The sequence below is a fragment of the Festucalex cinctus genome, chromosome 18 (genome assembly GCF_051991245.1).
Source record: "Festucalex cinctus isolate MCC-2025b chromosome 18, RoL_Fcin_1.0, whole genome shotgun sequence".
Classification (NCBI taxonomy): domain Eukaryota; kingdom Metazoa; phylum Chordata; class Actinopteri; order Syngnathiformes; family Syngnathidae; genus Festucalex; species Festucalex cinctus.
In genome coordinates, this window is record NC_135428.1 from 24,162,659 (window position 1) to 24,189,947 (window position 27,289).

The window sequence follows — 27,289 nt, forward strand, 5'->3', positions numbered from 1 at the left end:
TAATCATAGGCCATGTCTCAACTAAATACTCTTTAGCTGTCTCTAGCCTACCTTTTTGGCGAACCAACTCCTTCAAGGTCTTAAATTGTTGCACCTCCCCCTCCATGTCATGTGGTTGGGGTACTGGGTTTGGTACTATTGTAGTTGATCCCAGCTGTGTCACATATTGGGACTGTTGGTTCAAAGAGGTTCTTGGGGCGGCTGGTACCGTTACAGTAACCGCTGCTCCATCGTTATCAGAACCTGAATTTAGGTAATCGTCGGCTCTCAGCTCACATTTTGCTTTATTATTTATTGCTTTTTTAAGCCTTCTCAACATAAAATCATGTGCCACCGCCACGTAGCCATCCCTGAAATTCTTAGTCAGGTCTTGGTGAATTAATAATGTGGTATATGGCAGAGCCTGTAAAATGTTAATAGCCTCGCGATAAATTATTCGCATAGTTAGAGGCATTTTACTATCTAGCTTATTGAGCCAGGCAGGTGGATAGGGGCGATTTACTTGCCCTGCCTCGGGTACGTAAGCTCTTCGCCCATCCTTTGACTCGATCCATCCCAGGTTAAGATCTCTAGCTACCCTTGCTGAGGATTGGTACACGTCAAACGTAGGTTGAGGATTTTTCTTTCTTTTACTAACTGGTCTTGTAACTATTTTCGGGTTCTGGCCGGGGTTGCCCGGGTCATCTTCTGATGAGGTTGAGTCTTGGTCTTCGTCAACGGGGTTAGCGCCAGTCGCGGTCGAAACAGGAGCTTGCTCTCCCCCGTATTTGCCAGGGGCTTCCCACATAGTGGCACAATATTACACCATTCCCGATTGAAACCTTTTTTGTTTCCTCCGGCAGCCCACCCAGGGGCGCCGTTCTTATCTGGGGAGTCATTTTTACAATTTTTCCTGGGCTTTCATTTTCTGATGCTCCTGCATCCTCCTCATGGACACATGAGCCCATATCAACAAAGCCCTCTTCACCAACGGCCTCAGCTGGCCTTTTCCGCGTTTTTTGTAACTCTTTCTGCTTTTGATCAAATCCCGATTGCTCCCAGAGGTTGAAGCTTAATGCTTCAGCCCCCTTGGGATTCGCTAATTCCACCCTTATCTGCATTTTCTCAGCGAGGGTTTTTATCGTCGGGTCCCACTGGACTCCGGTACTAACTACTTCCACTACGTTATACACATCCAACAACACAGTCCACCAGTGGACCCAAAGGCCCACCGTCCCAGAGGTGCATCCCTCTTGGGGGTGGTTTACCACTACTGTTGCTATGCCCATTATTTCGGGAAATTCACTCACAAACACCCCCGTTTCCTTCACCGACCTTTCCACCTCAGCTGCGAGGTCCGTCGGAAGGATTGAAGGGTTGTTTACTTCCAGGTGCCTTCTTGCTCCTGGTGGCCATCGATCTACACCTTCGCCCAGTAGCATAACCACTACTGGTATATCTGGTTGTTCTAGAGGATGGGGTGCAGGCATTAACCCTGCTACCCCCTCTGTAGGGCTGGGGGGCTTTCCCCTCCCATTTCTCCCTATTATTCTTTCCATTACTTCACTAGCGTGTTCTATAGCCCGCTTTGCTTTCTTATTGTAGGAGTGGAGCTATCTATTTCCGAAGCCTTCCCCGCGCGCTTTGGGTTCCGGGACGTACTTTAGCTCCTGGTTACTCAGCTCCGTACCCGTGTACGTTGCCCCTACCTCTATCGGGACTACCGCCTTCGGGTTTCCTACCTTTACTCGTCGGCGGATGTCCTCTCTCAAACGGTGGGGTGTGTTGTCCTTTCGGGTCGGTTGTAATCCTTCCCGCTTCTCTTCTCCGGGATCTGGATGTCTTCTTGTTCCAATGGACACCTCTACTAGGAACCGAAAAAGGCTGCCTCCACTAGAACATTAGTCTAGTGGAAACACCTACCTTCTCTCCTTGGTTCTCGACGACTTTCTTCTTGTGCCAATGGACACTCCTGTCAGGAACCGAAAAAGGCTGCTTCCACTAGAACATTAGTCTAGTGGAAAACCCTACCTTTTCTCCTTGGTTCTCGACGACTTTCTTCTTGTGCCAATGGACACTCCTGTCAGGAACCGAAAAAGGCTGCTTCCACTAGAACATTAGTCTAGTGGAAACCCCTACCTTTTCTCCTTGGTTCTCGACGACTTTCTTCTTGTGCCAATGGACACTCCTGTCGGGAACCGAAAACTTAACATTTTTTCAAAAACTCCAGGAGAAAAGGCAAGAGACAGGGAATCAGGGTTAGGTTTGCAGCGTCAGCCTCTGACACTGAGTCCGCTATCCAAGAAAAGGGACTATAAATATTTTCAGGCACCCTGCAATAACTAAGCAAAGAGTATGGTAGTTTTGCTACAAATGGATACCTGAGATAACAAACCAATAAAATGGGCAACCGCACCCAATATGGCAAGCCTAAATAGCGCAAACCATAGTTTAACATCACAAGTCTAGAAGAGACTGCCTCTCTCCGAGCAGCCTCTCAACATTAACTCTAACTGTTCAAGCCCTCCTTCTTTTTGTGGACTGGCCTGAACCACCCCTTGACTCAGCCCCTCCCTCAGGAAAGCGCGGCGCAGTGCGCTCTGCCAAGTACACTATCAGTACCTTCACAGCTGACCAAAGCAGCAGGTCGCTGTTAAAGCCCATTCACTTTGAATGGTCTTCTCACACTCAACCTCTTTTAGAGTGCAAGTCTCCTGGGGGAGCCAGTCACCGTTTCTTTAACACAAAATAGTACAATCAACTTCAACTCAAAAATCACACTAGATTTTCACAATTAAAGAAGCTCTTTTCCATGAAACACTATTCATCAAAGAGACTATTTTGTGTTAGCTCAGGGTCGTATGACATGACAATTTATCAGCGAGTTCGCTATCAGCTCCAAGCACTGTGCCCTCCGCTCAGAGCCGCGCTTACTCGGGTTCCTGTTTGGGCCTCGATCGATCCCGATTTTGACAAAAATGAGTCAATCGAAGCCCCACGTTATGGGCGCCACATGTCAACTTCCGCTTACCCGCAGGACTTAAATCGGGAAATATGTCCTGGTCGACTCTCCAACTAAAGGGTTAGGAATTCCCCTTTTTCCTCACCAGCTCTAAGGCGTCAGCGTGAGGAGACGGGAATTAAATAAGCCGATATATCAAAGTGGATTCACCTAGGTTTGTTCACTGTCTTCTTATCATGAGGCCAATCCGTTTTCATACACCTATCAATCCTGAGTGAGTAACCACACACACAGAGCCCAGGAATGCTAGCATGTACACCTCACTTATATTGGCAGCTCCACTTCTCTGAGTTGTTTGCATTTGTTATTGACCTAGTAATTTAATAATCCTTGTTAGAATCATACGGATTTGTTACATATCAAGCTGGAGTATTTGACTTTATTAATACAGATGGAAGCATTGGTTAGAGGTTATTCAAATGCACTTACCTTCTCCCAAACGTCCGTTACTGTTGTCCTCCTCGAAGAGGGGAAAAATTAATATTAATGCGGACTTATAAAATGTCCAAAATAAAATCAAAACAAATAATAAGGACTTATAAAACGTCCAAATATAAAAATAAAATCAAAACAAATAATGACTTATGAAACGTCCAAAATAAAAATAAAATCAAAAACAAATAATAAGGACTTATGAAACGTCCAAAATAAAAATAAAATCAAAAACAAATAAGGACTTATGAAACGTCCAAAATAAAAATAAAATTAAAAACAAATAAGGACTTATGAAACGTCCTAAATAAAAATAAAATCAAAAACAAATAATAAGGTCTTATAAAACGACCTCGGACTCATAAAACGTCCAAAAATAAATATAATAAAAATTAAAACAAACCAAACAAACTAATTAAATCACAATTAGTTTTTAAATCATTTTATTTGGACTTATAGAACGTCCAAAAAAAAATAAAACCAAAAATAAATAAAATAAAGATTAAAACAAAACAATAAAATGATTGATTCAAAAATTGTCTTTTAAACAATTTTATTGACAATAAAAGATAACCAATATAAATCATCAAAATCACATTTAATGATAAAACTTTAAATCAATCAAAATAAAATAAAATAAAATAAAAACAGAAAATTAAGAATAATATAAACCTTTTACAAGAGCTTTCTGAGATTGATCATTTCTCGGAAAAGCTTAAGACCTGATTGACAATAAGATGTTTTTGGCAAAAATAATTTTAAAGATATGAGAGTGTATTAAATGGCCCCTACCCTAACACGCAATTAGTCATTCATATCTTCCTATTATACATCATTATTGCTAAAAGATTTGTACATTACCAATCAGAGAAGAAGAATTCCAGTCAGCTAATCCAAGTCCTTCGTAAAAAATCCCAGGCAGCTATAATCCTTCTTCGAGAATACACTCTTTACCGACCTCGCAGGGTGAAGAAAAAGGAGCCCCGATCGCAGCTGGTGACGGCTTTTTATCCCCTTGGGTCAGACCACTGACTTCTTCCGTGAATGTCCTTCCGCCTCCAGAAATATCAAAGCGCACTTGTTGGGACTCATTCTCAGTAATTTTCCACAGACGAGCCATGAAGATGAGTCATGAAGTCATACATTCTTTACAAATGTGTCATGGATACACAACGTTGAATGATGAGTCATACATGAAAATATGTCAAGGTCTTCAGCTCTATTCGACAATGATGAACGTTAAAATAAATAACATCATAGATATATTAATTAAGCAAGCATGAATAACATGTATATACATGACATGTTAAATCCCAAATTCTCTCACGGCACTTAACAGGTTAATTCTAGTTCTCTGTTGCACATCTTGTATATATCTTTGTTAAATCAAACAATACATACAGATAATCTTTTCAATGCAGTTACAGCAATATTATCAGCGATAAAAGACAGTATCACTTATAAATAAAAGAAAAGAGAAAAAAAGAAAAGACAGCAAAACTTCATAGTTGGCTTTCAATGTGCTACAAACATTGATCCAAAAATCAGGTTAACAATTGTCGAATATAGATTGTGTTGTGTATTATTATTTAATTCAGGATATCATTTATTTACACTCAATTTGTATCTTATATGGAATTATCCGGGCAATGCTGAGTGGGTGGCTTAGTTGTACAGGTTTGGCGGCATCTGGTGGTTACTTTGAGGAACTACACCCAGAGGCCAAAGAATATTTATCAATCCTACAGACACCAATTGGTCTCTAACTAAGAATTGAGTCTAGCCCATTAATTTGTTATCTCATTTTACATGATATGGCTTTTCATCTGACCCTACTCAATCTACTCAATTCAACACTATCCACAAAGAACCTTCATCTCAAAGTACCATGTCCCAAGTTGGCCCCAAGATTCGTGGGGCCGTTTCCAATCGCCAAAACCATAGGTCCTGCCGCCGTGCGCCTTCGCCTGCCTCGATCCCTCCGCACCCACCCCACCTTCCACGTGAGCCAGGTCAAGCCAGTCCAGGACAGTTCCCTGGTCCCGCCCGAGCCTGCGCCGCCCCCTCCGGAGATGGTGGAGGGGGGTCCAGTATATAAGGTTAGGAAATTGTTGGACGTCAGGAAGCGGGGCCGGGGACACCAATACCTGGTGGATTGGGAGGGTTACGGGCCAGAAGAAAGGCAGTGGGTGCCCGCCCGGTTCATCGTGGACCCCTCCCTCATCGACGATTTCTATGAAGAGCACCCTGACATTCCTGGGCCGTCGAGAGCCGGCCGTTGAGGGGGGGGTACTGTCACGCCGCCACCAGCGTGGCGGTTCACGCTTTTATTTTTATAGTCATGTTCCCGTTTTATTTTGAAAGTGTTAACTCTACCCTCACCCCAGGTCACTTGCCCTTCCTGCAGTTCACTGATTACCGGTCCCCGCCCATGATCATCACCACCTGCTACCAATCAACCCAGACAATAAAAGCCACCTGCATTTTCCCCTCAATGCCGAAGTGTCACATCTCAGTGCATGGAAGCGTCCTCACAGTCCTCGTACCACAGTCCTTGTTTGATGCCTTGCCTTGCTTTGTCTTGCGCCCTTAGTTTGCCCCTTGTTTTCCTCCCTAGCGGAGCGCCTTTTGTCGTCCCTGTTTTTGAGTGCCCTTTTTGTATCTCATATTTATATGTATATTTAACTCATCTCCCTGATTTTGCTCGCTTGAATACTAGTGAACTCATTCAGGAATATCCAAGTTAGTTTGGCGATGTTCCGTCGCAAACCAGTGTATTGAAACATAACATTGAGGTGGAAAATCACAAGCCTATCGGACAGCACGCTTATAGTGTAAATCCGGAGAAACTTACTGTGATTCAAAAAGAGGTAGAGTACCTTATTGGTAACGGTTTTGCTGTCCCAAGCTGTAGTGTTTGGAGCTCCCCTTCGCTGCTTGTGCCAAAGTCGGTCCTGACACCACGGTTTTGTAATGATTACTAGGGGTGTGAATTGCCTAGTACCTGACGATTCGATTCGTATCACGATTCACAGGTCACGATTCGATTCGATACCGATTAATCCCGATACGAATTTACAAGTCGATTCTTGCGATTTTTTTCATTCAAATTTAGAAAATACTAATCAGTATGCTTGTCGAGTGTAAGATTTATATGAAAATGTATTATTTATTTAGGTGAAATTTCAGTCTTATAGAGGTTGTAATCTGTTTCATGTTTAAACAGCATTAAAATAAAATATTAAGGCTTAATGTTCCGTTCATATAACATTCTTCCATGCCCAAGGTGTGAATCCTAAAAAAAAAAAAAAAAAAAAAAAAAAAAAAAAAAAAAATCGATTCTGCTGATTATTGAATCGATTCGAGAATCGCGCGATGTAGTATCGCGATATATCGCCGAATCGATTTTTTTTAACACCCCTAATGATTACCGTACGGTTAATGCAATCACCAAGCCTGATTCGTTTCAGCTGCCCCGAATGGATGACTGTCGAACGTGTAGGTTCTGCTAAGTATATTACAAAATTAGACATGTTTAAAGGCTATTGGCAAGTTCCACTGACCGAACGGGCATCTAAAATGAGCGCCTTCGTCACACCCGATTATTTTCTGCAGTACGCTGTCATGCCCTTTGGGTTGCGGAATGCACCAGCCACCTTTCAGCGGCTGATGAATACGGTGCTTTGGCGTTAGAAACTGTGAGGTTTATCTCAACGACATAGTGGTCTATTCACAGACATGGACTGAGCATTTGAGTTTGCTTTGTGAAATTGTTGACAGTTTGCATACCGCCTTGTTGACCCTTAGCCTCGCCAAATGACAGTTTGGCAAAGCCGTTATTACCTGTTTAGGTTGGTCAGGGACAAGTTCGCCCTGTTGCAGCTCCAGGCCATTGTTGAATTCCCTGCACCTCAAACCTGCCGGTAACTCCGTCGTTTTCTGGGGATGTTTGGTTATTTTGTGCATTTTGTCAGAAATTTTCTGATGTTGTTGCCCCGCTTACTAGTTTGGCAAGGTTACCTTTTCAATGGTCAGAAAGCTCAGTCAGTGTTCAATGCTGCCAAAACTCTCCTTTGTAGTGCCCAAAATATTAAATAAACACCAATTGCATTATAGCACCATAGAAAAAAAGAGGCATTATTACTGGCCCAACAACAACACTTTGAAGTATACCTTTGGTCTAGCTCAGTTCCAGCTTTAGTGTTTTCTGACCATAACCCACATGTGTTTTTGGCTCGAATGCAAAATAGTAACCAGCGCCGTGGGGGCCTGCCAGGGGCGCCATGGGAGCCTGCCAGGCCGGTGGCTACCCGAGAGGCGTGGGGGGTTGGGCCTTGGTGCTGCCACGGCTTGGGGGATACTGGGGGGGCTGTGCTCACCTTGCTGGGCCGCAGTCGACGGCTCCCCTCTTTGGTGGCGGTCCTTATGCATGCCAGACCCATCACACCAGCATCTACTGAAATTCAAACAGAATTCGCTTCTCCCTCCCACTGCTCATTGAATCAGTGGATACTGGTGTCTGTGGACCTCACTCTGCTTAATCTATCCTTTCCTCCTTCCTCTCTTTAGTTTTTCCTCTGGTCTCTTGAGATCTCCTTAATCTGTTGGAATTTAGAGATTTCTGGGGTTGGCATAAGATTCTGGTTTTGTAACCATGTGGGTGGCAGATGTTGTTTAGTTGGTGCTGGATTTCACTTTGATTCATCTTTCTTTCCTTTGACCTTTCCTCTGGTCTCCTGACTTTCTGAACTTCACGACTCTGGCAAGACTCTGAAGTATCCGTTAAGGTGAAGGGTAATGGGATTTTTATTTGGCTTTAGGTGAACTAATGAGTATAAATTTACACAAATTCACACGCACAAAAAATAAAAAAAGTCAGGTATGGAACAATCACTAAATTATATAACAATAACAAAACATTTGTGTTCAATGATACATTAACCTTGTGTATGTAACGTAGGTATATGTAACGCTGTGAAATGTACATATAATAATTAATATTGCTTTGCAACCGCAATAACCTACTGATCTCAGGTTCGACTCAAGGAGCAAGGGCAAGTTAGTGTGAAAAGGCAAACAGAAAATGTAATTATTTTAAACACAACTCAAAAACAGTATTTACAATTTTTATCAAAATCCCAACACAAGAAAACAAACTTAAATTGTCCCTTCACCGCTTTACGCTGCACGATAAATGCAATGTTCGTCCGTTAGTTCAGTGTGTATGTGTTGTGTGGTGTTATGTTGTGCTACCCGGGTAGTATGTACGTGTTTTGTGTTTTGTATGTGTTGCTGTGCAGTTTCAATCTTATCTGGTCCAGGCGTGAATCTCCACGAAGATTCAAGATGAAGCATTAAGATGCTTGCAGCTCTGCCTTGCATCACTCAGAGAACCTGGGTTGAATCAACACTGTTCCGCAAATGTAGATCCAGCACTCTCAAAAAAACTATCGGAGTAATCAAAATCAAAAGCAATCCTCCGTTCAGAGCAGTGTGGAACTGTCCATCCGCGACATCACAAGCGTATGGACATAAAAACTTGAAAAATAAAGTAATGTTTTTTAGAAAAATGTTCTCAGCTTCTCTCAAGACTGTGTATTGTAGTTGTTAGCGTCAAGCTCTTTCCCGTAGCATAATGATCTCAGCATGCAATGCGCATACCAGCGTATTGGCTGCATTACACTGACATAACTTGGCTGAACGTGGGGCAACTTGGCTGAACATGGGGTAACTTGGCTGAACGTGGGCACTTGGCTGAACGTGAGTGACTGGACCGAGACAATGACTTGACGATGAGGAACTGGACTGAGACAAGGAAAAACTTGAGGGTGACGTGGATGACTGGATGTGATGAAGACGAGGGGGGACTTTAGGGTGACGTGAGTGACAGAGCGTGGCGAAGACGAGTGGGAAGTTGACTGGAGACCAAAAACGCCTTTCTTCCCACACTGGACTTGACTTGACAACAGCAATACCAATGACACCAACCCGACAGCACACAACAGGACCAGACAATGGTCCCACACGGACTGAATGAACACCACTGACTAAATCCAGTAATACAAGACACACCTGGGGAACACAATAGGCCAAGGGCACTGATTGGTACACATACTGGGAAGGGAAGACAAACACAGGTGGACAAGGTTAACGATAACGAGACAAGGAAGACAAACCAGACAAAAGACAACATGGGTCCCCCAAAATACAACAAAAACCCAACCCCACCGAACCGAAACATGACACAGTCACAACAAGCTGCAGAATTTTTGTGTTGTCTGCATTTCAATGGGGGGGAAATGATTTCCCTGTTTCATTTGTAAAAGAATTGTGTCTGTCTTTTTCAGTTCCACCTGACCAGCCTCGCCTCACAGTGACCAAGACAACCGCAACTTCCATCACACTGTCCTGGATACCTGGAGACAATGGTGGCAGCTCCATAAGAGGTTGGATATATGTGGAATTGTCACCATCACCTTGAGTCACTTGCACAAATTGGTTTACAACTAGAGATGGGAAAAGTACCACTACTGACATTTTCTACTTGAGTAAAAGTACAATTACTTGTGTAAAAAATAATGGCGTCAAAATTTTCGCGTTATTATCTAGTTAACTTAAAGTGCCTTTAACGGGGCAAATTTTTTTAACGCTCGATTAACGACCGCTCCTTATTTGGAAAGCCTCTACTTAGGGAATTCCAGTCACCACGCAGTAGAAACGTCCATGTCAAAACTACCCAAGAGAAATGCACTGGCGCTAAAACACAGTGTTTAAGGGGCAGAATGTGGGGTGGAGGAGCTATTTGGACTGTGTCTCACCACTCCCACCCGTGCCTTGCTTTGAAAGAACGCACTCGGTTAGCCGTTAGCACCGAGCACTAAGAGGTGTCCATGAGCACTCTGAAACCCCCGTGAGGGTAAAGAGCCGAATGGACCCCGTCTTGTCAGTTGGAGTGAGCCCAAGCCTATTTATCTTTAGATGTGAGGCATATTTTATTCATTCAGCATCTCCTCAAAATATCTCATCAGGGTGAAAGCGAAAGCGTCGATGTGTTCGCTGTAACAGTAGCGCGGCCTCAGCTGCGTTATGGCGCATCAGAGAACTAAACAAAATAAAAGCATGAGACGTCATGAAAAGGAGTCACTATAACACAATTTTGCAGTAAGAAATTAAATGATACTCCATATATGTATTGGGATTGGCGTCAAGTTGTATTTTACAATTTTAAAATGTGCAGAAACTCGCAAGTTACTTATTGTTTACAATTACAGAGCTATTAATATGAAAAGAACACATCGGTCGTTTCTGGTTCCTATGCAGTAAATATTCGTCATTTTACAATGCACATCCTAATTAACTTAACAAAATAAAAGCCTTCAGCGAATGCATATATTTGTGGGGACTGTTTTGTTTTTTACGGTTTTAAAAATGTGTTATTTCAAGTTATTTCATGTTCAATGCACTGAGCTGTCACTATTGTCTTACAAATGCAATTATGCCATGTTGTAGTGACAGAAAAATGATTAAAACAAATCAGTCACACTTTGGTTTGGTTTTACAGTTCAGTACATTATATATATATATATATATATATATATATATATATATATATATATATATATATATATATATATATATATATATATATATATATATATATATATATATACATATATATATATATATATATATATATTTATTTTTTTTTAAAATCTTTTTTATTGAGTTGTTATAAAATTACTCTATCAATGACTAAAAAATAAAACCGTATTTAAATTTGGTGGAAAACATACATTTTATTGTAAATTTAGATATAAATATATAAACTAGTATGAAACATGCGATTAATGTGCGATTAATCGTCAGTTCATTATTGAAGTCATGCGATTAATTACGATTACAAATTTTAATCGACTGACACCATCCATCCATCCATCCATCCATCTTCTTCCGCTTATCCGAGGTCGGGTCGGGGGGGCAGCAGCTTTAGGAGGGAAACCCAGACTTCCCTCTCCCCAGCCACTTCAACCAGCTCCTCCGGCGGGATCCCAAGGTGTTCCCAGGCCAGCCGAGAGACATAGTCTCTCCAGCATATCCTGGGTCGTCCCCGGGGCCTCCCGCCGGTGGGACATGACCGGAACACCTCCCCAGGGAGGTGTCCAGGAGGCATCCGAACCAGATGCCCGAGCCACCTCAGCTGGCTCCTCTCAACGTGGACGAGCAGCGGCTCGACTCTGAGTCCCTCCCGGATGACCGAGCTTCTCACCCTATCTCTAAGGGAGAGCCCGTACACCAGGGGTGGCGAGATCCGGTCCTCGAGGGCCGCAGTCCTGCTGGTTTTGGATATTTCCCTTCTTCAACACAGCTGATTCATGATCAGCTCATCAGCAAGCTCTGCAGAAACCTGATAACGAGCCTGTTAATTGGAATCAGTTGCACTTCGAGTAGGGAAATCTGCAAAACCTGCAGGACACCGGCCCTCGAGGACCGCAGTTTGCCACCCCTGCCGTACACCCTGCGGGGGAAACTCATTTCGGCCGCTTGTATCCGTGATCTTGTTCTTTCGTCCCACAGCTCGTGACCATAGGTGAGGGTTGGAACGTTGATCGACCAGTAAATCGAGAGCTTTGCCTTTTGGCTCAGCTCCTTCTTCACCATGACGGACCAATACAGAGTCCGCATCACTGCACACGCTGCACCGATACGCCCGTCGATCTCTCGCTCCATCCTACCCTCACTCTTGAACAAGACCTCAAGATACTTGAACTCCTCCGCTTGGGGCAGGACCTCACCCGGAGAGGACACGCCACCCTTTTCTGACTGAAGACCATGGTCTCGGATTTGGAGGTGCTGATCTTCATCCCAACCGCTTCACACTCGGCTGCGAACCGCTCCAGTGAGAGTTGGAGATCACGGCTTGATGAAGCCAACAGCACCACATCATCTGCAAAGAGCAGAGATGCAATGCTGAGGCCACCAAACCGGAACCCCTCAACGCCTCGACTGCGCCTAGAAATTCTGTCCATAAAAATTTTGAACAGAATCAATGACAAAGGGCAACCTTGGCGGAGTCCAACCCTCACTGGAAACGAATCTGACTTACTGCCGGCAATGCGGACCAGACTCTGGCAACGGTCGTACAGGGACCGAACAGCCCGTATCAGGGGGCCCGATACCCCATACTCCCGAAGCACCCCCACAGGATTCCCCGAGGGACACGGTCGAATGCCTTCTCCAAATCCACAAAACACATGTGGACTGGTTGAGCGAACTCCCACGCACCCTCGAGGATCCTGCTGAGGGTGTAGAGCTGGTCCACTGTTCCACGGCGAGGACGAAAACCACACGGCTCCTCCTGGATCCGAGATTCGACTTCCCAACGGACCCTCCTCTCCAGCAATCGACTGACACCTCTAGTAAAAACACAACTTTGGTAAAAGTAGACGTACTCACTCAAATGATTACTCAAGTAAAGGTAAAAAAGTACAAGCTCTGAAATGCATTTGACGAGTAGAAGTAAAAAGTATTTATACTGGATGTTTCCTCCTACGTCAATTTAAAAAATATAACTAATGGAGCAAAAATGGGTATCAATGACCAGTTGACTCTGACTTGCCCTGCGTTGAGTCGACAGTGTTGAGCATCACTCGCTCATGTTGCTGGTGCACTCCTGGCTGATTGGATTGAACCTTTTTTCATGTTGTTGACTGGCAGTCTGCTATGGAAGCCCAAAAGTGTCAAAATTCAATAAATAAAAAGGCCTTTTTGAAATAACTATCCTTTTAATAAATAACAGTCAATTATTTAATATGGCCATTAAATTGTAAAATGAGGCGTTAGTATTATTATGAAAAGTGTTCATACTGTTCTTTAATATGTAGAAAATATTTTTATTTTGATTAAATATTTCATAATGATTATTTTTTTGTAAATAATGACATTTAATTTATTTTTCAAGGTTTTATAAGATAAGAAAACTTTTTTTTTTTTTTTTTTTTTCTACAAAGTCAGTTTTTATTTCATAATGTCCTCTTCCACAACGGTCTTCTTTGACATAATGGCGTTTTACAGCCGAATGACTTGGTCTGTCAATCAAAGTCAGTGGGTGGGACCACCTGTTTGAGCCTAGATCGCTGTGACGCCTGCCCCGTAGCCTGATGTAGAAGTTTAACAAGGGCTTTACGTTATGATCCGATTCTAAACGATTTGTTACTTCTTGGAGTACTTCTGAAAGTGACTTATCTCCCGCATCCATGCTTTAGCAAGCCTGTGACCGCCGCGGCTCCTCATCAGGCGCTAAACTCTCCGCGCGTGAATGTCTGTTTAAGGGACTCAGCCAATCACGGAACTGGCTCCGCCTCATGTCATTTGATTGACAAACCAAGTCATTCGGCTGTAAAACGCCATTATTATTAAAAGAAGACCATTGTGGAAAAGGACATTATGAAATTAAATCTGACTTTGTAAAAAAAAATGTTTCTTATCTTTTAAAACCTTGGAAATTAATTAAATGTCATTATTTTTAAAAAGTATTTTTAAAATAATCATTATTAAATATTTAATCAAAATAAAATATTTGTTACATATTAAAGAATAGCATAACACTTTTCATAATAATACTAACACCTCATTTTAAAATTTAATGGCCATATTACATAATTGTCTGTTATTTATCTACAGGGTAGTTACTTCAAAATAACCTTTTTATTTATTGAATTTTGTTTGTGACACCACTCACAGTCACGGTGTTGCGAATAAATAATATAAACTGCGGTTAGAACTATAAAAATGTAAGCGTCATTGTGTTTTTAGATATAATTTGAATAAATGTGCCATCACTTGCAGTTTGAAAAATGATGATTACCGATTGGCTGTTGGCGAGCAAAATGCATTCTTGGGAAGCTCTCCAGTTAAAGCAACTCCAATCGTATGTGCACAAAGCACGATAGATTGTTGTGCATGACTTGTTTATTGCGCTGCTGTTTGCCATGTTTTGGCTTTTGATTTCAATTTGTTAAAAAACAAAAAAGCAAAAAAAAAAAAACTGCACAAAACACATCGAGTGATGTACTACCCAAAACACGACGCAAAGTGACACCGTGTTTACTCTAGTACAGGGGTGTCAAACTCATGTTAGCTCAGGGTCCGCATGGAAAAATCTATTACCAAGTGGGCCGCATCGGTAAAATAACGGTATATAACTTAAAAACGATTGCCGTCAATTATACGCAGATTTTCACTATTTGTGTGCCAGCCCTAAATAACGGAGCTCAACTGTAATCATATTGTTCCAAAAAAGAATATTAATGCAAATGGAATGCGGCAACACTGAGTCCTGGACATGTTTAATCTACCTGTTTTGCATATATATATTGTTCCCAGAATGCATTGCGTGGCGCAGTTAATGACATTATAAGGACGCTAATCCTTGTCATATCTACCGTATTTGTGTTACCAGTAATTGAATTTGTGTCGTATCTAACATGTTTGTCAGTCTATGATAAAAAAAAAAAGAAAAAAAAGAAAAAAAGAATAATAATTAACAAAAAAAACGTACCTTTAAGTTGTGTGTAAAATAATGACATCCAGGACGATTCCCCCGTACAAGTTGCATTGCTCATCTGAGGACTGCTTGTGAAGTTACAAATTTTATACATTTTGATTGTGGCTGACTGATTAATTAGTCCGACATTACAATTTTTTTTTTTCTTAAACTTTACAAAATCATCTCATGGGCCGGATTAAACCCCTTTGCGTGCCTGATCCGGCCCGCGGGCCTCATGTTTGACACCACTGCTCTAGTACATATGGTCCCGCATGGTGTTCGGGCTCATCTTATCACATGGGTTTACATGTAAGTCTGTGCCTTTTCGTCTCATATCGCCAGAGTAGTGGGAGAGGAGAAGACGAAAATATTTTGGGGAAATGGAGAGTTCAAGATGTCTACTAAAGCTGACGTCATGTCATTGCTTCGCGGAATAATAAACCGTCTTCCGGGCTGCCACATATGTCAACTTAGTGCTTCGTGTTTCCAAAAAATCAGAATTGGGCTGCAGTGTGAACATAGCATAGATATTTTGGATTTTTTGACACACTTCCATCCATCCATCCGTCCATCCGTCCACCCATCCATCCATCTTGTTAGACCAGTTATCAATTATACTTTATCTATCACTATTATTTTTAGCTAATTTCTTTACGTACAAGTTTACTATTACACTGTGATAAGAGGAACACACATTGGCAATATAAACTCATCTTTCTCTTGTCATTACATTAATTTGTGTGTGTTGATAATTTTATTTATGGTGTACAGTCTGGGATTGTTTATTTACCGGACCAAATATCAGTTCCAATATTTATATTTGGAAAAAATACATTTTGATACAAATATGAATCAAGGCAGTGATCACGCACCAGAGGCAAAAATATTTAACATTATACCACATGGCACACTATATAATTAAAGGTCCTCATTAGAAGTTAACTTTATCAGCTGTTGCAAAATTTTCCTTTTCTTTTTAAAATCTCAAAATCATGATTAAATAAATTAATCCCTGATTTAAAAAAAAAAGGTTTTAAAAAGTAATTTAGAAGTAACTTAAACTTGAGTAACTCATTACGCTACACAGACGGTAATATTGTAAAGAAACTTATTACTTCCAAATGCAAGTAACTAGTAATATGGAATATGTTACATTTTGGCCAACACTAAACGCTTCATATGATTGGCGGAGCCAGGAGACATTGATGGATGCTTTTTTTTTTCCCAGGTCAAGTATTTTAATAGTTTTCATGCATTTAAAAACAAAAGTAACTACCTTGTTTTGAAAATTTATCGGGTAAAAATTACAGATAGTCATGTTAAAATGTAATGGATAAAAGTAAAGCGTCGTCTAAAAAATTAATACTCAGGAAAGTACAATGTTCTGAGAAAAACTATTCAAGTACATTAATTAAGTATTTGTATTTCGTTATTTACCATCTCTGTTTACAACATGGAGACGTTTGTGAATCGCCTTGAGGAATTGATTGCTAAGAGGTGATACTTCCGGATGCTTTCACCCACACGTGCAAGTCTTCGGAATTTGCCTTCCCACCTCGCAGGTCTGCCATATCAAGATGCTGATAAGACACCACAATAAAATGTCACTCTGAAAGCTGCAATTTTGTTTGATTGGGGGTTCTGAGGACTCAGAAACCCCCCCTAATAAAACAAAACTACACCTTTCAGAGTGGCCTTTTATTGTGGGAAGTCTAAGGCACACCTGTGCACTAATCATGGTGTCTAATCAGCATCTTGATATGGCACACCTGTGAGGTGGCATGGATTATCTCGGCAAAGGAAAAGTGCTCACTATCACAGATTTAGACTGGTTTGTGAACAATATTTGAGAGACATGGTGATATTGCGGAAGAAGTTTTTGTTTCTTTAAGTTCACCTCATAAAAATTTCCTATATCTTATAAAAATTTTTTTAAAAAAACGAAATAAAACGTGTCACATGAAAAAAATGCTGCTTCTATTTCCCCAAATATTTCAAATAAGCACATTTTAGAGCTGTCATTTTAATACTTTATATTTTTTAATATTTTTGGTCATGTCGGCTCATGCCGATTAATAAATTTTCCCGGTGTGTCTGTGAAAGCTGCTCCTTGCTCTGCAGCGTGTGCACATTTAGACCAGGCATGCTGCTTGGTGGTAAACCAGAAGAGCTGCTAACAAAAATATTTTTGTCATCCAGCATAATAAACATATCCTTTAGGTATACATATGACTGTTATTCTAAAATGCAAGTCAGTTAATGTAAAATATCGGGATATGTATCGCCTTGAGGTTCATGTATTGGGATACATATGTATCGCGATACGTATCGTATCGTGACCCCTGTATCGTGATACGTATTGTATCGTGAGGTTGGCGGCAACACCCAGCCCTACAACCAAGTGTTACGTATTGCAGTTTAGCGACACCTATCGACCATGTAAGTAACGAGAAAATAGTAAATTGAACCATAACAGGATTTACTGGGATTCAAACCCAGGTTGTCTGGTCAGAAGATTAGCGTCTATCCAACTGAGCTAACAGGGCCATAGTTATTAAAGTGTTGTTGACTACAAGTTTTGTAACGTCAGCCATACTACAACTTCAGCCTCTTAGGGTGTATTCAGACCTGCACTGTTTGGTCCGCTTTAAACGGACCAGAGTTCGTTTCCCACGCTGGTGCGGACCTTTTGTGCAGGTCTGAACACACACAAACGAATCCTGGTGCGGACTAAACAAGCGAACCGAGACCGACCTTTCGAGGTGGTCTCGGTCCGCTTCCAAACGCACTCAGCGCGGTTCGCTTTGCAGTCTGAATACAAACCATGATCCGCTCCAACTGCTGGTCATATGCGCCTTTTTGGGCTTAACAAGCCTTCGTAGTCGAGTATCGCGGGGGGTGGGGGGGGAATTTTGCCCGGTAGTGAATATTATGCTAAATTAATTCAGAATCATCCGTATTCTGTTCAATCACGCTGCTGTCAGCATGTTTGTGGTGGGGGCGGGGTAAGCGGAGCGTAATTGCTCCTCGGTTTACTGCACGCAATCGACGACGCGTTTCAAAATTAGCAACAGCGTGGCGGAACCTCCGTTGAATGAGCTGCCCTTGACACTCGCATATATCTTGCATCTAAGAACGCAACAAATATTCAGCGTTGTAATGCAGCACGTCGGAATTTCACGTTTTCAGCTATTTCCGGGTTTCGTACGCATACAGCCCTCGTCATTTTTGTCCAATGGGAGCACAGATCGTCACGTGGGTCGATGTGATTAAGCAATATAGTCCACTTGCAAAAAGCACAGTGTGAATATGAACCGCACCAAACTAAAAAAAATAAAGTCTGCTTTTGGTCCGGACCAAACAAGTGGACTAAAGGTCTTTTCTGGTCTGAATACACCCTTACTAACCTCAACCATTAGTGTCCCATGTGAAGACATTAACACGTACAACCTCAATGAACGCCTATTACTAACCCCAACCATTAGTCTCATCCCAGAAGTGATGACGAATTGATGTACATGTCAACACATAAATAAATGCTGGCCTGCTAGCTCAGCAAGATAGATGTTTGTCTTCCAACCAGACGAGCTGGGTTTAAATCCCAGTAACTCCTTTTATGGTTCAGCTAAACTACAATGCACTCTACTTGGTCGTATTTTCGTACATGATAAAACGACCAATATGGTCGAATTTGTTGGAGGATTTGTTGAACGCCCAACAATCTGAAGCTGGGTACACACACAAAGACAATCGGGCTGCTTTTGTCACGATTTTGCCTGACCAAGGATGTCAAACGCCCGACAATCTTATGTTTTATAAGATTAAGAGTGGATTTGTTCCAATAATTGGGTCCAAAACCAATAGGGGCCGACAATTTTAAATAATGAAAGTGTTCAATATTTATAACGAAAATCTTCGTGATTGGGAGAAGCCAAGGTCTCCTGAGCAAGTTGACTCCACAGACTGTGACGTGAATGGAATATAGCCAATCAAAGAAGCTCTCTGACATGACTAGCGAGTAAGCACCCGTAAATAAAACATATTAATATCATACCCGAAGTGCATCCATCCATTTTATGAATACCAAGTGGTTGTAACAAGCCACAGGCACTTGCCGTGAGTTGCGGTAACTACAAGTAGCAATTTCCGTTGATAAAACAGTGTATAGAGAATTGAACTTTGACGTCACGTGTCCCAAAATGGGCGTGAGCGAAGCCATTTTCGCAGCATAAAAAACGTGTCTCCCACGTAAACGTCAAACACCACCCTTTAAGAATGATTGACAGATGTTGTGGATCAACTGCCACAACGAGAAGAGGCAAAAAAAAAAAAAAAGAAGATAGAGAATGCTCTTGGCTACCAAACGAGGAACCAATGCGTTGCCAATGGAGCACTACTTTGGACATGGTGGCTGAATCAGCAGATGCTGTTACCACACGCAAAATGTGTGTGAAATAATCTGTTTTGTTCATTTGTGCTACTACGGTTTATACAGTACAGTAATACATAGGGGTGCAACTGTACAGGTAGCGTACGGCACGGTTCGTATCTCGGTTTTGGGGCCACGGTTTCGGTTTGGTCTCGGTGCGTGATTTGTGCATAAAGAGAACAATTTTTTCCCCCAAAATTCTCTTTGTTTTGCTTCTCAGCAAAAATTGCATTGTGCAACGACAATTTTAACACTATGCAGTAGTATAAAATAATAAATAAAATAATAATATATTTAAAAAATCTGTCTACATTAGGGCAATGACGCTGGAGATGCTTGTTCATGTTGCTTGTGTTTCCTTTAACCCATTTTGGTCTGGAGTGAATTACCATGGGATCTTATAACTTTTACCACAAAAACGTGGCCATTTTTCGAAAATGTTCCTTGTTCCTAACCCTAACCATAACCTTAAACTTTGAACGAAATTCAATTACGATTTTGATTATTACCCTCCACGATTAAAAAATAGGCATAATCGTACAAAAACGTTTATTAATACTAGACATTTCTGCCTCGGCTAGCCGTTGAGATAGTCGTAAGTCAAGTTAATGGCAGTATGTATGACAGTACAAGGGGCTGTGAGAAACCAAATTTCAAAATAAACCTTACTTTACCTAGTAGTATATGTAGATCAATGCATTGTAGCACTTTTATTTTGAAGTTGTTACCGGACGCATGTCATCGGGGCTTAAAGGCGCTGTCTGCCAGTTTCACTCTGGAAAAGGCACTTTTTAAATACAGGATTTAAACAATCAAACTACTTCTCAATTTACAGATCAGGGCTTGTCTTTATTTCTGTTGGTGAGTTTGTCCTAAACCCGCAGGGGGTATTTTACCATTTTGTGTTTGTTTTGTAAACAGCGGGACGTTTCTGTGGGAAGACACTATTTACAACCCTCCAACCAATCGCAGAGCGGGGGGGGGTCGCAAACGGGGACGGGCGAACGTGTCAGCTGCGTGACGTCACTCCCGCGGTAATTTGAAAGCACGCACGGATTTTTTTTTTTCACTCACTCACTCACTCACTCATTCACGTGTGTGAATGAGTGAGCGAAGAAAAAAAAATCCGTGCGTGCTTTCAAATTGCCGCGGGAGTGACGTCACGCAGCTGACACGTTTGCGACACGCCACCCCCCCCCCCCCCCCCGCTCTGCGATTGGTTGGAGGGTTGTAAATAGTGTCTTCCCACAGAAACGTCCCGCTGTTTACAAAACAAACAATACATATACTGAAAATACAGACTGGGGGGGTGCGGGTTTAGGACAAACTCACCAACAGAAATGAAGACAAGCCCTGATCTGTAAATTGAGAAGTAGTTTGATTGTTTAAATCCTGTATTTAAATGTACTAAACTGTTGGGCCAGACGTCAGTAACACAACTTAGTCCTGAAATTACGTTCAAGCCCCAGCTAAGAGGCTAAGACAGGGTGTCCAAACTACGGCCCGAGGGCCATTTGCGGCCCGCTGTCCATTTTTCAGTGGCCCGCGACATATACTAAAAATGGCATTTGACTCAGTTCAAATAAAATAACAAAAATGTTTGGAGATGGTCAAAGTAAGAAAGGAGGGTATCGAAAAACAGGTGCCATTAAAGGTTATTTTAGTTAACAAAACTAATGAAAAGAAACTAAAACTAAAATTCAAAAAACAATATTGTTACTGAAATAAAATAAAAACGAAAATGCTTTTTTAAAAAAAAAAAAAAAAAGAAAACTAAGTGAAACTACATTTTATGTTTACAAAACTAACTGAAACTAACATTATAATTATAGCAAACGTCCTTCGTTTTCATCTTTGCTAATTAATTTAATGCATGAGCCTTTGGGGATGATTTTAAATGTGAATTTTAGTAGATTTATTTTCATATAAATTGGAATAATGACATTTGAAAGTATGTCACACAGAAGTGATGTCATCTAGCAGCAGCCAATAGAAAAGCAACAAAAGATGACGTTGCGCCCATGGTATTTTTTAAATATTGCGCACAAGTAATACACATTTAAAAAAAATAAAATAATAATAATAATAATAATAAAATAATACTAACAATAATAATAATAATAATACTGAAATTAACAACCTAAACTAAAACTAAGCATTTTTTAAAGAACTAAACTAATAAAAACTAACTAAAATGAAAAATTCCAAAACTATAATAACCTTACTGCCATATTACAAATAAATTGGTTTATATACTGTAGCATTTTTCTCAATATGCAAAAGCGCAAATAAATTATTTGTACAATTTTTAGGACTAAACACAATTTTTCTTCATAACATTATGTGGCCCTTGCATCCTTCTGATTTTCTGTATGTGGCCCTCAAATGAAAAAGTTTGGACACCCCTGGGCTAAGACATAATTATGTTGACGTTGTATTGTTGGGTGCCCGTTGCCAGCGTTTAGCCGTGACAGCGACTAACAGCAGTATTAGCCGCATGCGCAACCCTAAACCGGACGCTGGTTTGGCCGCCTTTTCAGCTGCGTTGAGTTGATTAATGATGAACGAATTGAATCATTTGAATGTGAACCATGGGAACCGAGTCTTTATTGACAGCCGACAGAGTAGATTTGATAAATGACAGCTAGACAGTCAAAACACACTCGCTGGTGCAATGTACACACGTGCTGGCCAATATATGTAGTGTTGTACATACACATTTATATTTTCCTGTGTTCTATAAAAGAATCAAATCTTAATGAATGTTATTTTTTAAGACTATTCCATATGTCAAAATGAAACAATGATCGGCACAACCTGTAAAGCATCACCAGTCCTACAGAAGTGTAGACTGTGGTGTGAAAGTGGTCAGAGATTTTTCATGACTCACCCACAGCTAAAGGGATGATGACCTGCTGCTTAAGTGGTTTAAAAACATGGTACCAAATAAATAGTCAAAAAGAAGTTTGAGTTTTTATTGATATATTTTTTACCAATTAGCTACACAAACATGATCAATAAACTTTATTGTTGATGAAAATACACCTCAAGTCTGATGTACAGTGTTCCCTCGTTTTCCGCTGGGGCTAGGTTCCAAAAAATACCTGAAATTCGTGAAGTTGTTAGCACCCCACAAGTCATATTGCACATGCTTCACCCCAACTTCAAATTTTTGCTAACATAAATTATAATTTATTATTATAACGTCTGTTCGGTCCAAAATGAGCTTACATATTATTTTTTTTTATTTGTCTTAATATTTTCAAGTGTTTAAATATTTTTTTGCTTTGAACAAAAACAAATAGTCGTTTTGAATAATCGTGATTTCAATTATTACCACAATAATCGTGATTATTTATTTTATATTATTTATTTATTTATATTATTTTTTCCATAATCGAGCAGCCCAAAGTTAACATATGGGATGTTTCAAGCAACGTTACAGACAGTAAAATGTCGCCATTTTCACTCCCTCGTCGTCATATTTGATCAAGCCAAAATTATTCCACACCACTTCTTAAAACTTTGGTCTGTCAACTCTGCAGAGTCCGCACTGCAGCTCGCGCTTGTTTTCCACTTCTGTGTGAGGGGGTGATTGGACATTAGCTCGCAGAGAGGGCATTTCTGCAGCCGGCTTCCTCCGCTTGTGGACACTGGAAAGGCACGCACACACAGAGGCGTGAAAAGCGTCAATAAAAAATTTATTGTGGACGAAAACCCGTGGTCCATAAGGGCATATTGTCCCGTGCAGGGTGGACTGAACGGACCCGTCGAAGACCGAGAACAGTTGCATCCCTCGTCGTCTCCCGTTGGAAATTGAAAAACAATATGTTACACAAGTCGGAAACAAAATACAACCCTAATTTCCCCTGACTTCACATTGCGTCGGCAAGACGTGGAGCCACGGAGCCAACGGCTGGCACTTTATTGACATCAGCTTTCAAGGTCAAAACAGACACTCAAATTCCGTTCGGTACGTCACTACAAAACAACCCCACCCGAAACTCTGCCATCGTCCCAACTAGGGGTGTGTTCAAAATATCGATACATAGATATGTATCGATATTAATAAAAATGGTACAGTATCGATATTGTAGCTCTGAGTATCGATACTCCTCCCTGACGTTCGAGTCGGCCGCGCAGCCAGCGACTCACATGAGAAAGGGAGCGCCTCAATGAGGAAAGTTATTACAGTTGCCGACAGGTACCGATTGTCCATATTTTGTTACGGAAATCAATGAACGTTGCAATGTTCCGGTTGTAATATGATTACAAAAGCCGCTATCTTCTGGAATCAGATCCGTGTAACTGCGGTGACGTAATGTGACACAATTCATTCTTGAGCAGTCAAGCTAGCAGACGCTACATTTTCAAAAATCACTTTTTCAAGACGGGGTACCTCCAGAACAGAACAAGGGAGGCTCGCCAAACATTTATCCGACAAAAAGGTGGTTCAGGGCTGCCACCTCGGCCAGACCGCTCGCTCGCAGCTCAGTTCCTCTTTTTGATACGAGAGCCTGAAAGACGGCGAGGGCACTTGGCCACGTTAGGCGAAAGCTAACGTCTTACTAACCCGGATCGATGCTCTTCACATCAGCGGTGAGGAATAATGGCAGAGTGGCACAAAATGTTATTGGAAAGTAGTGTCGTGAACTCCGACTGGTATGTTGTGTGCGCGATGAAGAGGACGAGGATAAGGAGGAGGAGACACCGCGGTAAGTGAGGTCTGTCTGTGTGTAGCGGGTACGCACTAGTTTACAACGATCAAGCTTTTTATTCCACAACCAAAATGTCACACTGTAAATTGCTTGCTGCTGAAACTTGAATAAAGCCCCAGTTGAATAAGCAATACGATGCCCGGTTCCTTCGTCTGTATTTTACATGACCGACACGAGAGCTGCGCGTTCACAGCGACCCAAACTAAAACACTCGAAAAAGTTAACAGTGAAGCCATCTCCAGATTATTGCGCCCAGTAATGTGCAGAAACGCCAACGTTATTTATTATTTATACATATATATATATATATATATATATATATATATATATATATATATATATATATATATATATATATTAGGGGTGTTAAAAAATCGATTCGGCGATATATCGTGATACTACATGGCGCGATTCTCGAATCGATTAAAAAAAAATCGACTTTTTTTTTCTTTTTTTTTAATAGCTCAGAATTGTTCATTCGGTAGTCTTACCGATTCAACGTCTTATCATCATTGCCTTTTTTTTTTTTTTTTTTTTTTTGTGTGTGTGAATCGATTATTAAAACTTCCATTTTTAATGGAAAAATATTCAACAAAACGTCTGACTTCGGGTTAGGATTCACACCTTGAGCATGGAAGAATGTTATAAGAACGGGCCATTAAGCCTTAATATTTTATTTTAATGCTGTTCAAACATGAAACAGATTACAACCTCTATAAGACTGAAATTTCAGATAAATAAATAATACATTTTCATATAAATCTTACACTCTACAAGATTACTGATTAGTATTTTCTAAATTTGAATGAAAAAAAATCGCAACAATCGACTTATAAATTCGTATCGGGATTAATCGGTATCGAATCGAATCGTGACCTGTGAATCGTGATACGAATCGAACCGTCAGGTACTGGGCAATTCACACCCCTAATATATATATATATATATATATATATATCCATCCATTTTCTTGACCGCTTATTCCTCACAAGGGTCGCGGGGGCTGCTGGCGCCTATCTCAGCTGGCTCTGGGCAGTAGGCGGGGGACACCCTGGACTGGTTGCCAACCAATCGCAGGGCACACAGAGACGAACAACCATCCACACTCACAAGCACACCTAGGGACAATTCGGAGCGCCCAATTAACCTGCCATGCATGTCTTTGGAATGTGGGAGGAGACCGGAGTACCCGGAGAAGACCCACGCAGGCACGGGGAGAACATGCAAACTCCACCCAGGAAGGTCCGAGCCTGGACTCGAACCGGAGACCTCAGAACTGGGAAGCGGACGTGCTAACCACTCGACTACCGTGCCGCCCTATATATATATATATATATATATATATATATATATATATATATATATATATATATATATATATATATATATATATATATATATATATATATATATATATATATATCCATCCATTTTCTTGACCGCTTATTCCTCACAAGGGTCGCGGGGGCTGCTGGCGCCTATCTCAGCTGGCTCTGGGCAGTAGGCGGGGGACACCCTGGACTGGTTGCCAACCAATCGCAGGGCACACAGAGACGAACAACCATCCACACTCACACGCACACCTAGGGACAATTCGGAGCACTCAATTAACCTGCCATGCATGTCTTTGGAATGTGGGAGGAGACCGGAGTACCCGGAGAAGACCCACGCAGGCACGGGGAGAACATGCAAACTCCACCCAGGAAGGTCCGAGCCTGGACTCGAACCGGAGACCTCAGAACTGGGAAGCGGACGTGCTAACCACTCGACTACCGTGCCGCCCTATATATATATATATATATATATATATATATATATATATATATATATATATATATATCCATCCATCCATTTTCTTGACCGCTTATTCCTCACAAGGGTCGCGGGGGCTGCTGGCGCCTATCTCAGCTGGCTCTGGGCAGTAGGCGGGGGACACCCTGGACTGGTTGCCAACCAATCGCAGGGCACACAGAGACGAACAACCATCCACACTCACACGCACACCTAGGGACAATTCGGAGCACTCAATTAACCTGCCATGCATGTCTTTGGAATGTGGGAGGAGACCGGAGTACCCGGAGAAGACCCACGCAGGCACGGGGAGAACATGCAAACTCCACCCAGGAAGGTCCGAGCCTGGACTCGAACCGGAGACCTCAGAACTGGGAAGCGGACGTGCTAACCACTCGACTACCGTGCCGCCCTATATATATATATATATATATATATATATATATATATATATATATATGTGTGTGCGTGTGTGTTCAACGTAAACTAAGGAATTTATTATTGTTTATTATTGTATCGTATCGTCTAAAATTGTATCGAATCGTATCGAGACCGTGACCTGTGTATCGAGGTACATATTGTATCGCCAGGTTCACAAAGATACCCAGCCCTAGTCCCAACGTTCCGTGGGTGAATTATGTTCCCATCACTACACAAACCCCCCCCAGAATTCACCCATAATCAAACTCCAGACGGCGGGTTGGCAAAATGGCCCAACCCCTGCGAGTAAAGGAAACAGGGAAGGAGGGCGGGAGGGGCCCAGTAGAAACATCAGAACAGTCCCGAGCAACAACCGACGGGGACGCAGGAACAACAGGCAGAGACCCCGTGGGGTTCACAAGGCGTGGCCCAGGTGGGCGGCCGCGGCGGGGGGCCCGGGGTAAGTCCAAGTCAACATGAGCCAAGTCAACATGAGCCAGGCCAACATGAGCCGGCTTTAGCCTGTCAACAGAAATTGTCTCGGAACGGCCACCAACGTCCACGACCATAGGCTTTGGGCCATGCTGCAGTACCTTAATGGCCCGTCATGGGGGCTGGGGGTGGGGGGGCGCAAGGGACCACGGTGCGCATCGTGTCGGATGAAAACAAACTCAGCCGACTGCAGATTGGACGGCATCCGGGCAACGGGAGTGCCATGCCGCAACGTGGGAATGGGCTGGAACGCACCAGCAGCATTCATCGGTGTCCCGATGAACGCCCAGGCCACATCACCGGTCGATGTGGAAGGGAACAGCCTCCGGCCAGCGGGTTGTCCTGTCCACCATCGTCAGGAGGTAGGTGAACCCCTGGGAAGGAGGAAGCGGACCTACGATGTCGAAAACAGTCTCCAAAGGCGCCTTGGTGTGAGGATGGACTTTGGCCCGCTGACAAGC

The 27,289-nt window shown here is 41.9% G+C and overlaps 1 protein-coding gene across 8 annotated transcripts in view; it reads left to right on the top strand.

The window, feature by feature from the left end:
- dscama (Down syndrome cell adhesion molecule a) overlaps positions 1-27,289 on the top strand; it is a 703,869-nt gene that overhangs the window by 578,222 nt on the left and 98,358 nt on the right. For all 8 annotated transcript variants that reach the window (XM_077504132.1, XM_077504133.1, XM_077504134.1 and 5 more), the window contains one exon: positions 9,781-9,879. In XM_077504132.1, coding sequence (XP_077360258.1) covers positions 9,781-9,879 — 99 coding nt within the window. The remainder of the gene's footprint in view (positions 1-9,780; positions 9,880-27,289) is intronic.